General features: G+C 38.1%; 1 protein-coding gene across 5 annotated transcripts in view; it reads left to right on the top strand.

The window, feature by feature from the left end:
• fermt2 (fermitin family member 2) overlaps positions 1-13,181 on the top strand; it is a 36,707-nt gene that overhangs the window by 4,117 nt on the left and 19,409 nt on the right. For all 5 annotated transcript variants that reach the window (XM_011490249.3, XM_004082198.4, XM_011490248.3 and 2 more), the window contains exon 3: positions 10,504-10,737. In XM_011490249.3, the coding sequence (XP_011488551.1) occupies positions 10,504-10,737 (234 nt within the window). The remainder of the gene's footprint in view (positions 1-10,503; positions 10,738-13,181) is intronic.

Genomic DNA, 13,181 nt, shown 5'->3' with positions numbered 1-13,181 from the left:
ACATTGGAGGAGACTTTTTTAAAATGGTCTTTTTCTTGTGTCCTAGTAGAAATGGTGAGGTAATGGTTTTATTTTTCTGTAGTTCCTTTTTTTTATTGGCATAGAGACTTTATTTGTTTGCTATGGGATTTGACTGTTTTGTCTCTTTGGTTACATCTGATTTCTGCTTTTCTTAATGGATGTTGCCATTGTTATGTTAATCTATTCAGCATTTTAGACTTTTATAGTTAATTTGTTGAGTAAAAATGTGCAGTTCATTCTTTCACCATTTATGCATCCAAGTCTCCATGTTTCTGATTAGGTTCTGCATTAATTAAGGTCTGTAAAGTGTTCAAGTTAATTTTTTTTTTTGTGTTAGTCTCTTGTTTTGTCCTGCAACACAACCGGTTGTTTTGTGTTGTGATCGTTCACCTATATACCAGTGTGGGTTTTCCACATGGCCTCACACAACTGGTCATGTTTCCAAACATTATGAGCCCTTCAGTGCTCTGAAGATTACTCTTTAACAGTCATTCACGTCAACTTAGAACAAAGTTTTGTACACTGTTCCAAGGCTAATATGCACAGCTCAACTGTACTTGACTCATCAGTCCAGTTAAAAACTCACTTGTAGTCACCAACCCTATCAGCAACTCATAACTAAATTGTTATTTTAAAAGTCCTCTATGTGCTTTAGTACTGCATTGCATGAATGTGGTGTAACGAAAAGGTTGTTTAAGCTCACTTTATTTTCACATATTAGAAAGGATACCTAAAGCTGTTTTAGTAAGCAGAGTAAGTCAATGAAATTGCATAATCATTCAAGTTTCATGACTAATCCGTATGGAGGATCTCTTTTTAAAATAAATTTACTTTTTAATGTCTTTGCTGCTCAAATTCCAGCTTTTCGTCCAGATGTGGTTCGTGCTCCCACATGTGAGACTGGTTGCGTGGGTCGGTGGGTGTGTTTCATCCACATGTATCCTGCTTCCATCCTCTACTCGTCTTGTGAGCTGCAGGTCTCTTATCCACACTGGAGGCTCAGATGGCCTTCGATAATGGATTAAATAGACAAATGCCAGGAAGGCACTTAGTATTGATCACCATAACGCACACAGCTTCCATTTTCCTGCAAACCTCCCACAGAGCAGTATTTAAAGCCAGATGATTAAGCACCTCCCAGTCTCTGGCATCTGTAATCCTTTCATCATTCCATGGCTTTCCATCACACTTCCTTTCTCTGACATTGTTGATGCTTTTCTTTAAGAGATGTTCCATTAGGCTCTGAAAACAAATATCTGGAAAAAAGCACCAACTTGCTGCAGTTTTATTGAATTCGAAGAGAGCTTTACTGAGAAAATAGCTTTTAGGTTTGATCGCCTCTGGGGTGTGGAGCTTGTATCACTTTTGCTCACACTAAAAGTACAATGTCCATTTATAATAGGAACAACAAATTTCAGATAATGATACAAACCACTTAAAAAGCAGGGTTCGCGAGCTGAAAACAGGCATTAGGGTCGAGAATGCTGTTGTACTGATGTTATGACTGGTTATTTTGGCTTTTGATTCAAGTGGAGTAGAGGAGGAAGGAAAACAGGAGAGGAGGAGGTTAAAGAGAGCCTCTTTTTGGTGTCTCTCCTGTTTGTGACTTTAGCCATGCTGCTAGAATTCCATAAAAGTCTTCAATGAAGCAGGAAATGACTTCCAGGGATTGGCATGTTGCTCTCTGGTGGCTGCTGTCATTGGAGGAACCTCTGCTGCCTGCCTCATCTGACTCCCACTCTCTTTAAAACCCTCCCTCTGCTTTTCCTCTACTCCCATTTTTGCTCTACTCTCTATATTTAACTTTGAAAAAAAATGTTTATATAAAAACATTAAAAAGAAAAAAAACTTTCAGTGTTTTGGCATTTAAGAATTGAAATAAACATATTCAAAACAGCAAAAAAGTTGCTAAATGTAATGGGAGTTCATTAATCGGGTAGAAAAACTGCAGAACAGTTTGTTCAATACAGATTCTGACCCAAGTTCATCTGCTCTGACTGTTCATTATTCCAAAAATAGAACCTTAGCAAAATAATTGGCCTTGTGTGACTCTCCTTGTACGAGTACTTGTTTCCATGCAGAGGTCTGCTAGTCTTGCGCACAGAACTAACAACCTTTTCCAGATGACTGGAAATGTGCATTTGAACCAAGATTATTGTATGTGATTCAGCTCTTTTACAAGTTTCAGTTAGAACTTGCTGTAAGCTTTTGTCAAATAACATTTCTTTGTAGAATAATAATGATTCAAAACGTTTTATGGATGTGGAGACCAGGAGGTGGCTTTGATTTGACAATAGAGTCCAGGCTTCATTAGGAAACAGGTGATGTTTAACAGGATGTTGAACTTCCCTTGTTTTGTATATATATCTTCTACATTTTGTGTGCTTTCCTGCCTTTTTGGTCATTGTAGCATATTTCTTAGATCCAGGTGAAATATAGTCTGACATTGCTGACCATAGTTTTCCCGACTCGGGGTGAAGGATGAGTGGGTTTTGAGTTTAAGTCTCTGTTCACTACAATTGAATTGATGTGCAGCTATAACACTACTTTTTATTTTTATACCATTTTGCCGTGACGCACACCCAGGAGATATAATGCGGTGTGTTATAAGATTCCTCGATTGTTACAGCAGAAACAGTCTAAAAGATCTGTCAGTATGAAGTAAAAAATGGCCTGGCAGACTGTCTGACCATCATGCTGTTTAATCTCTCTGACAGGAAGTAGTTAGTATAAGTGGTGGTCCTGCCCAGGCCATAGCTTTCCTGTTTCCCTACAAAGATGCTGCTGTGATTGTGCTCCTTGGGGCTCAAGACTGCAAATGTGATCTTTTTGCAGGCAACTGGTCTGTGCAGAAGCACACATACTCCTGGATTTTAGGCTGTTCTTTTTCTAAAAATGCTGAGAAGGTCCAAATAGATGTTACAGTAATTATAAATATATGTTGTGAAATGATTAAATTGGGCTGAGAATTCATCTGGATTTATAGAAAACAGCCACTTTGGGAAAGACTGTAACTGTTCGATTATTTTTCTGTTATTTTTGATGATGAAGTGGGTAAAGGAGAAAAAATTAAGAAAAGAAACCGGCTGTACATGCTTCTCCACCTGTGATCTGTTGGCTTGTTTGAACACTTGATTTGAATTTGAATCTTCCTTTTTGAACTGAAGGGTAAATTTGACACTTCACTGTAAATCTCTTGAATTGACTTGTGTACTAGAATCTGTACTCTTAAGTTTATATTTAGAGCCTTAATTAAAAAGGCTCAGTAATTGATTTTCACTGGATCATGTGGAGCATTTAAGCATGTCTCAGTTTGGTATCTGAAACATGCGATAAAACAAAATTCTGCTGGGTTCTTCTAGGAACCTGAAGCGAATAGCTTTTTTTGTCCCTTTTACCTTCCTATAGTCTTTAGAAAACAGTTTAAGGAGGGAAAGGAAATAGTAGACCTCCACATTGTTGCATTAACACCTAAAAGCTTTTTGTCACAGTGGTAAACTGATCTGGAGGGTTTTCTTTAGGTTTTCAGTTTGCATTTCATTTGTAACTCCCCCAGCTTTGCAGTATGTGTTGTCTTTTTGTGCAGCAAATATTTGTAAAGCCCTGATTGGTAGATCATGACTTTTTTTTCTCTAGATTTTCTGTCATCTGCTTTAACTCAGTCTATATTGATTTGTTACATAAATACTGAGTATCATAATGTGTTCAGAAACATATTTTTTACCATGATCGCCTCAGTTGTGTAACAGTGTCTTGCTGTCTAACTCAAGAGTAAGGTCCTGATGGTTTGGCAGGATGTAAACATGGATGGTAGATATGAATGCTGTAAATCTTCTGCATTGATCTTAGATTTCGAGTTTTCTAATGTCATTATTCCTCCTGGGCTCCGAACACTTAATTGTATAAAGCTGTGTCAGGGCGGAGTATCCCACTGCTTTACTGCCTCAGGATTGTGACACAAATGGATACAAACTGTGTCTCTAAGAAGGCTTCATGTAATAGTCCTTTAGTCTTTCCTGTTGTGCGAGGCTGGTTCCTCCTAAATTTCATGTTCAGATTTGGTTTGAACCCTGCTCTGACCAGCTTTTGTGGTTTTGTTTCTGGTTCAGTATCGAGTCTCATTTTTATCTACTCTTTTGTCCAAGTTCGTCATCTCGAGCAAAGCCATTTGATCTTCTGCTGAGCTGTCGGATGAACTGGGACTGGGATGAGGCATGATGGGAGGTTTTCAGTGGAAACCTGAAGGACCAGTTTATGCTGAAAAAAAGGATTTTAATTTCTCATTTGTGAGAAGAAAATTGTTATGTACTTGTTAATGAAATGTGGAATAAAAAAATAACCTTCTGAAATAAGACAAACGGAAACATTCAGTTAATTTAAAAGCGTTATATTATTATTTTCTTTTTTTAGAGCTGATGAAATTTGGTAGTTTTCCCTTTCAAGCATAAACGTATGAAAGAGTGACGAGGAAAAATACTTTCCAAGTGTTTATAAATAACAAGAACTAGGTAATTATGAAAGCTAACCTTCTAATTTTTTAGATGCTTGATTCCATTACTGGATGTAAAGTTCTGAAAAAAAGGTGCTTTGTATATTGTTGACATTTATTTTAAAAAAATGTTTTTCCTGTTGCAATTTTTGTAATGAATTACGGATCAAAAACAGCGGAAATAAGAGTTTAAAGCTTTTCAGTGCATATTAAAAGTATTTAAGGCTTTAAATATGATCATATTATTTCGCATTTATATTCATTTACTTGTTTTCCTGCTTGTTCGACTGAGAGGACAGAAATTTCATCTGTGCCAAATTCAAATATATATTAATATTGCACATATGACAGAGATCTTGCAAGTTTAGCCGTGTAATAAGAGGTCTGTGGAATAAGTTGTGGTAGAAAAGGACGATCTGTAATAATAAATGATCATTCGCTATTTTCCATTAACTTAAATGAGATTATTCTTCATTAATCGTAATGTTAAAATAAAATTTTTTACTTTATCATTCAAGTATTTAATGTCCTGGTTTTTTACCCACTGTGCATTTATATTGTTCTGAGTCTGTTGGCATGATGCTTTTTTTGCCATGTAGTAATCGTAAAAAGCGTTCTTATTTTATGCATCTGTTGAAGGAATCTGGCTACCCGATTTTAATGGATGAACACTTTCATCAATGTTGGAATTAGCTGGTTACTACACATTAAATATGCAACATGTATTCATTTATTTATTGGTAATGTATTAGGAGATAATTTTCCTCATTAAGTTGAGAATATGGGGTGTTATGTGCTTATGGTTTGGTAACAGTCAAGAATGATTCATTGGTGATCAGTAGAATTACATTTATAGCTTGTGTTACTTAAAACTGGAAAACAATTATTTGATAAATGCTATGTTCTTTAGGTATGTATTTCGTTTAGTATTTACAATGTTTTTATCTTTAATTTGTTTAGCTATAGGCATAAATTAAGTCCGTCTCACATCAGCAGTACAGTACTTTCTCTTGGTGATTCAGTAATGCTTTTATGACATTATAGCTATTCAGCAAAGCAGATACAACTATAAATTCTCCAGCTGGGTCCAACTCATTTATCTGACAGGAAGAACATTGCTGACCAACAGCTGAATGCTGCGTTGCCAATTTAGCTTTGTGTGACCGGAAAACTATGAGTTCAACAGGTTTGTGTCCAACGAGATGAGCCTCTTATCACTTCGTGACATTGTAAGGGTTCAGATTCAGAATGTTAACCATTCGTGTTCCCCACTCTCAAGGGTGTATCCTTTGCATCTTTGGTTTGAGCTAATGGCAGCAGGTATATTTTGGTCTGTCTGCTCTTTTTTGTGGCCAACCTGTAATGATAGGACCATAAAGATCTTAATAAAGTTTTCCAAGCACCATTTGACATTTTGATCTCTTAACACAGCTCGGATACTATCATCACCCAGCCTTTCAACCTTTAGAGAACATGCCGTGTGTTTTTGTTCTGGCACAACCATATGTCATGAGACCCTGTCAGCTACTAAGGGCCAGAAACAGTTGCTGTTACTGAACAGTTGGTTACTCATTGCAGACCTTCATCATTATTCTGATGAGAAATTTATTTAGAAATAGGCCTTTTTATCTATTTTTTTAAATCAGTTCAACAAACCTGTGCTTTGTGTTTTTGTTGTGGATGGAAACAAGCTGTCACCTCACACCGTTGCCCCTGCGGCGTCAGCCAGAGATCTCCTAGGAAACGACATGAGCAGTTTCACCCGCCTGTAATATTTTATCAGCTGATGTCTGAACTTGACAAAAAATGACTTTAATGCAGTTTTGATCTGAGGGTTTATAGATTATATCTCAACAATCACAGCTATATCGTTCATTTTAAAATAGAGTTGATATTTTCATTATTGCTACTGGTATTTGTTTATGAATTTGCCTGAAGGTAAAGGACATTTCTACTAGTTTTACATTTTCTTTTCTAAAATGTTCTTTTTTTTACTCTTTTAGTAAAATATTCACATGACAATTAACTAAGAAATGTCAAGCAGGTCCCTTTCGGGGCTAGGTTTAAAAAATCAATTCATACTGAATTTGATCTATCCTGAAAAAGAATCAATATTGATTCATCAAATCCATTAATCAATTTCTCATTCAAGTATTTTTTTAAAGGCAAAAATGCTGGTCTCAGTTAGTTTGAATTAAAAAAAAAATGAATCCATTGAGTTGTGCATTGAATTGATTCAGTTGTGTGGCGCTGACACCCATCCCTGTTGTCTGCGGTTAAGAGAGCTGTCACTACATCTGGTGATGCCATGATTTACCCTGCTCAACTTGTATAAATAAGAGTACCGGTATATTAGTAGTAGTGATATGGTCCTTTATATTATTTAAATAATAATTCATACTTAATTTTATAATTGACTTGCTTTTTTGACATTTGAAGAAATAAAATTAAAAGCAACTGTGTCTAAAGATAACAAAAAGGGATAACGTCAATAAAAACAGATTCTTCCCTATATACTGTTCTAACAGCCTTTTGTTCCTTGCTGCTCTGCAGCTTGTTGCAATGATGAGCTCCTCCCATGTCCTCTGCTTGTCCTCTTCATCTCTCCCTTCGTCTTTGCCCTTCCTTCATTCCAGTTTCCTCGTCCTCCCCAATGTTGTCCGGTCTCCTCCGCCTCATAGACGGGCCACCATAAACATAGCTGCCTTTTTATGTAAACAGCTCATATGCTCTGAGCAGAAGCGATTTGAAGGAGAAGCAAAGGGGGACTCTTTAGTCTTTAATATTGCCACAGAAAAAGCCTTTCCAACAGAGCGCTTCTGTACCAAATCACTTCATGCCTGATTCTGCTCATTGCTTTTTCAAAAAACTGCTTTGTGTTTAAAGATTTACTACTGGTACTTTTCAAAAGAGTGGCAGTGGTCCTAGTGGTGCATGAGCAACACTCAGTTTGTCTGAATCTATTCAGTAATTTTGCTCAAGTAAACACCTGTATGAAAAGCTGATGTGGTCATGGATGTATGAACCTTTTTCAACAGAAATGTATTTGCACAAAAATATTAAATCTATCATTTTTGACATCTCAGATATATTGGTTTTCTCATCTTATTTTTCCTCCCCCTTTTTCTTTCAAGCCCTTCCCATTATGCTACGCACACAGAATGTTGGTCCACATTTGATGAACCCAATTACTTAGCCCCCCCCCCCATTCCTGGCTGCTGCATTACGTCAGACTTGGCAGACTGTATTTTTAGCTGCTAGATGCTGTTGACCCTCTCTCCTTCTTTCTGTGGATTGGGTTACCACCTTATTACTGAAAGAGTCCAATGCAAGCCCCTCTGAGCTGATATTATCCAATCACAACACATAATGACTGAGTAAATGCACAAGCAGGGACTGGGGAGGCTCTGTCAAAGGAGGTTTTGGACCATCATGAAGAAGCAGAGGAGTGGGGACAACAGGGAGTTGTGTTGTAACTAAGATCAGCCTGTCCATGCATTCATGCTGCAGATTGTGTGGGAGAAATGTAGACTTGAGTGTGAGAGAGCTTCTATAGAGTATGGTCTGTGGTAGAGACACAAGTGCCAAATGTAAATGTTAGCCGTTTCAGCTCAGACACCAGAAATTACAAGGTTCACATAGGAAAAACTGCAGACAAAGTTATGAAAATATATTCAGGATTATTTTCTTTTTTCCCTTCATGCTCCCTCTCATTAGTTCTGCCTTTTAATAGCTTGTAGGAAACTTGAGGGTGTAGTTATGCTGATGATAGCAATGAAGCTGTGTTCTGCACAGCTGAGCCATCAGGAAGGAGCGATGACAGCTAGACCCCCTGCTGCTAAAGTATGTCGCACAGAGATCCGGAAAACTGGGAATGCTTGGCACCAAATATCCAAGTGTTTTCCCAGTTAATACAACAGCATAAACCCAACAGCTTGACAAACAGTGGTTCTCCAAACTCCTCTCTGCGTTGAATACTGGTTGTCAATCGTCTTCTTTAACTTAAACCTCTCTCTTAATTAGTGTTGGAATCTTTTCGGCATCTCTGTTTATGCTGAGTACATGTCAACTCTCTTTGCTTTCTTAAGTTTTTGAGATTTTACTCTCTTTCCCACTAATCCTGTTCTTTTTCTAACAAAGTTCTCAGGCCTTTGTTCATAGATAATCCAGATATGTCCTCTGTTGAAAATATGTCTTAAGTCTGTAACAGAAGGTTGGCACTGGCTGGGTTCTTTCTTTGTGGAGTTTGCATTTTCTCCCTATGCATGCCTGGGTTTTCTCTAGGACTTCCTCCCACAGTCAAAAAAACCTACATCATAGGTTGATTAAAGATTCCAAATTGTGTGCAGAACCCAGGAGTGGACCGGCAAGCTGTCCAGGTTGTACCCCACCTTTGCCTTGTTAGTAACTTCAATGGATTCCAGCAGCATCTGTGATTGTGCACAAGACTAAGAAATAGAAATTGGAAGATCTTTCATTTTTCCAAATAGTTTAAGGCAAAAAAAGTCTAGTTTATTTTTGTTTCCAGAGTAAAAGACTACAGGGATCAAAAGTAATGAACAGAAAAATAATGCAAATTGCATCAGAATGCTTCTTGGGGATATCGACTGATAAAAACACACAATGTACCGTTAAAGGAGATAGTGCTATGGCCTTTCTAAATATAAACACATGCACACAATTTAAAATACAAACTGATTAAATTTAAAGCATTTATAAAGTTTGGTTAACTTTTTTTTCTTCTAGACTTTAGAAAAACAAGGCTGGGATTAACACTAAACTCTTAATCCTGATACGATTGATTAATTCTTAAAATTCACTCAAATTCACTTTGTGTATTCCCAATTTGCTTACCGTATTGTATGTAACTATTTCTTTGGACTGTATTCAAGCATTAAACTTGTGAAGGTTAAATCTCCATCCAGTGAATCTATACTCTTATTTCTTTGCTATTTTTGTGTCAAAAATATCAGCTTCGTCATCCTATAATTTTTTTTTCCATATCTGTTTAAAACCTGCATTTCTGTATTACGTTATGTCCCTTTTAGACCCCAACACTGATGCTGCAGTTCTGGAGATAAAGCAGGTCTTAAAAAATGTTTGATTTATAGATAACAGAAATATTAGACCTCTGTGGCCATGGTGACTCAATGATGCTGTGGATAAGCGACTGCAGATGCAAAAACAAGCTTTGTTGGTTGAAACAATTGAAGTACTTTATTAAAAACTTTAACAAGAAAGATCTGACCTCGACATTCAAGTAAAAAACCTCAACTTCTGTTACTAGATTCAATTTTACTTTTATTTATTCCACAACCAAAGCAGCTATGACTTCTTAAAAATAAAACAAAACTTAAAAGAAACAAAAAAATGTAAGATGATCTTTATAAAGTCCTTTACTAATGAGTTATACCTCTTTATATATGAGTTATACCTCTTAAAATGTTATTTGACAATAAATAGATCATCACTCCAGGTGAGCTGCAAAGCAAAGGTTTTGTTCTTGCTTCTTGAGGCCTCACATATACACCATGAGATCACAGGTCTGTCTGTGTGGCGCTGAGCCTTTACAGAGCAAAAGCCTGGAAGGTATGTGAGGTCTGTGGGGGGGGGCTTTGTGTCTGCTTGAAAAGACTACAAAAAGACTTTCAAGAAGGTCGGGAAGTGTAAACCTGATATTCCCACAGTGTGACACAAATGGCCTCATCTTTCACACGCTCCTCTCATCACTCCCTTCGGCTTGACCAAGTCCATGCATGTGTCTGCTGCTCTGTGAAGGCGTTACTGAATCCTAAGCTTAGTATGTTATAATGCGATGGACACTGATTGCTACTCTTATACGCTTACTTTGTTTATGGCAGGATACTCATTTAGACAAATAACATGCTAGAATACTAAATGTTTTCATTCCTCTGCTGTTTTTTTCATGTTCCATATTTTTTCATGAAGAAATACCAAAACTCATCCATGCTAATCTGCTCACTATGTCGCAGATGTGAAGAAGGACTGGTCGGACCACGCCTTGTGGTGGGAGAAGAAGAAAACATGGTTGCTGAAAACCCACTGGACGTTGGACAAGTATGGCATCCAGGCTGATGCCAGGCTGCTCTTCACCCCCCAACACAAAGTGCTGCGTCTTCAGCTGCCCAACATGAAGCACATGAAGGTTAAGGTGAACTTCTCAGACCGAGTCTTCAAGGCTGTGTCCGACATCTGCAAAACATTCAGTGAGTGGAACCATTCATCTTTGGGTATTTAGAAGGGCATTTGATGGACTTGTGGAAAACGGTCATTTTAAGGTGAAGTGTGACTGAGCTGCAAAGAGATATTGATCTCAGGCCAAATCTGAATTCTTCCCCCACCCCTACGTGTAGCGATTTAACACACCCGAGATTCCCCACTTCCCATGAGTCTTAAAAGCTGAAGGCGGAGCAAACCCCCAGATCGCCACAAGATATTGATTTGCTCTATGAGCAGTGCTATTTTTGGAGCATTGCCTGCAGGCGCCACAAGGGGTGCTCGGGGGCGCATGGGCGCCTGCGGGCACAGGGTTGGTGACCCCTGCCTTAAACTATTTCGGACAACTCGTCCTCTCCAAATGCCCCCACGATTGGGGGGGGGGGGGGGGGGGTAGGAAGAAGCTGTAGAGGTAGGGGAACAATTTGGATTCAGCCTCAAGCTTTGATTTTAGTCGCTGAATGGTGAGTCCAGACTGGACATGCTCCTGCTTAACACAAACATCCTTGTAACTGTATTCTTAGAAATGTTGTGAATGAGACCCTTGATGCATTTGCTAATCCTGTCCTCTTTTCTCTTTGTTTTTATGTGGCAATTTGTTCTGTTTATTAAACATAGTCTAGTGCATGCCATTGTCTGCTGCTCCAGTCTGAACTCGTCATCGAATTTAAAGAGATAACTGTCTCTCAGTAGTGTTTAGTAGACAGAGATTAGCTTTCCGTCTTTGTCTTACTATATTGGTGCAGTCTCTCCTTGGCTTGATGCAGTCAAGTTCCTGATTTAAATAAGTCTCGCATATACAGATGGGGGTTGTGGGCTGGCTCCATGCAATCCCACCACAGCTGGGTCTGAGGTCACATGCTGGACCCCATCAACCTCTGACCTGCTTTTTCCCTACTTTCCCACAGCACAAACCACACCCCTTACAGGTTTTTAAACCCCCCCCCCCCCCCCCACACACACACACACACTCACTCACGTAAAGCCCTTCCCATCGGACAGAGTCACAGCACACCTGTTGTGTTTTTGTCACAGGACTTTGTGAAACCTCAAGTCACAGACTGGAGCAACGGTTTTCTTTTTTATGCATTTTTTTGGTTAACGTTTTGGGGGGCTATGCAAGCCCTTCTGTGACTAAACTAGCTGCTTGTTTTGTATTTACTTCAACAGTCTTGCTGTCAGCCTGCTTAAAAATGCCTTGTTGATTAGCTGATAAAACACTTTGAAGGTCCTCAAAAATTTCAGATTTTTTTTTTTTTTTTTTTTTAGCTTGTTAGAATTTTAACTATTTGTGTATGTTTGTGTGTGTGTGCATGTGTGCGCACAGCTGTTTTTAATTACAATCTCAGATGTTGGAGTGGTGGTTTTTCAATATTCAAGTTCCTGGTTTGATCCTTAAACGTATTACGGCCCTTTTTGGCTACATGTTGTCATCCCATTCCTAAACGCTGGTTTAAAAGACTGACTTTATGTGGGCCTACTGTATAGTTGAAAAGCATTTTCCTTATTTGTGGACTTTATTTTTTACAATTTACTGTGTGATGGGAGCAAAGTATAGAAGATTTGGAAGAGCAGGAAGGGATAGGTCCTGACCTAGTGGTGTCTGTTCAGGAAGGGAAGTGGAAATGAGGGAAAAGAAAGCTGGAGAAGAACCCCCTTCACTGCTTTTTTTTTTTTTTGAACAGGAAGTCCACATGTCTCTGTAAATCTCATTTTGTTTTTTGTTTTTCTTTTCAGGGTGGTTAGCTCTGTTGAGGTTTGGTCAGCTGTCACACAGACATAGCATTTTTTTGGTCTTTCAGTGCATTTTATAGTGTGAGGGATTATATGCTGTCAGCAGTCTTGTCTTTTATTTTGTAATGTGACCAAACATTATGTTATCCTTCCAATGTCTGTTATGTCTGGTTTCTACATTATACTATAATTCAATTATGATTGAGAGCATCAACTTCTAAAGCACAGTGGAATTAATGTAGCACTAAGGCTTAAGTATGAAACAAATGGTCTGTGCAACTTCTCCCACATTCAAGGCAGCTGCTCTTAGACTCAGACAAATTGCTTGTGGACTAGTGGGGTGAGAAATAAAGTCTGTTTAAGGTTGATGTACTGTAAAATATGAAAATCTCTTGGTTCCACCCCCGTTTTGACCTCTAAGTCTGTTTATCTGTTCTCGCATCCTTTGCTACTTTGCCTTGTGGAAATAGACATGGTTTATATCAGGGTTTTTCACATGTTGGTCATAAGAAAACATCATTTGACACTGGAATGTTTTAAACGCTCTTTAATGGGGAGTTATTACTTCTTCACACACTGAATATAATGCGAAATAATCGTTTCTTAAAGTGAAAAAAAAAGCATCTGAAAATGTTTAATTTTCAGTAACAAAAACTAAAACCGTTTTAAAATGAGGCATTTTTGCATGAAAGCATTCTTT

Source organism: Oryzias latipes, chromosome 22 (genome assembly GCF_002234675.1).
Source record: "Oryzias latipes chromosome 22, ASM223467v1".
Taxonomy (NCBI): domain Eukaryota; kingdom Metazoa; phylum Chordata; class Actinopteri; order Beloniformes; family Adrianichthyidae; genus Oryzias; species Oryzias latipes.
This window is presented reverse-complemented; position numbering and strand designations above follow the sequence as displayed.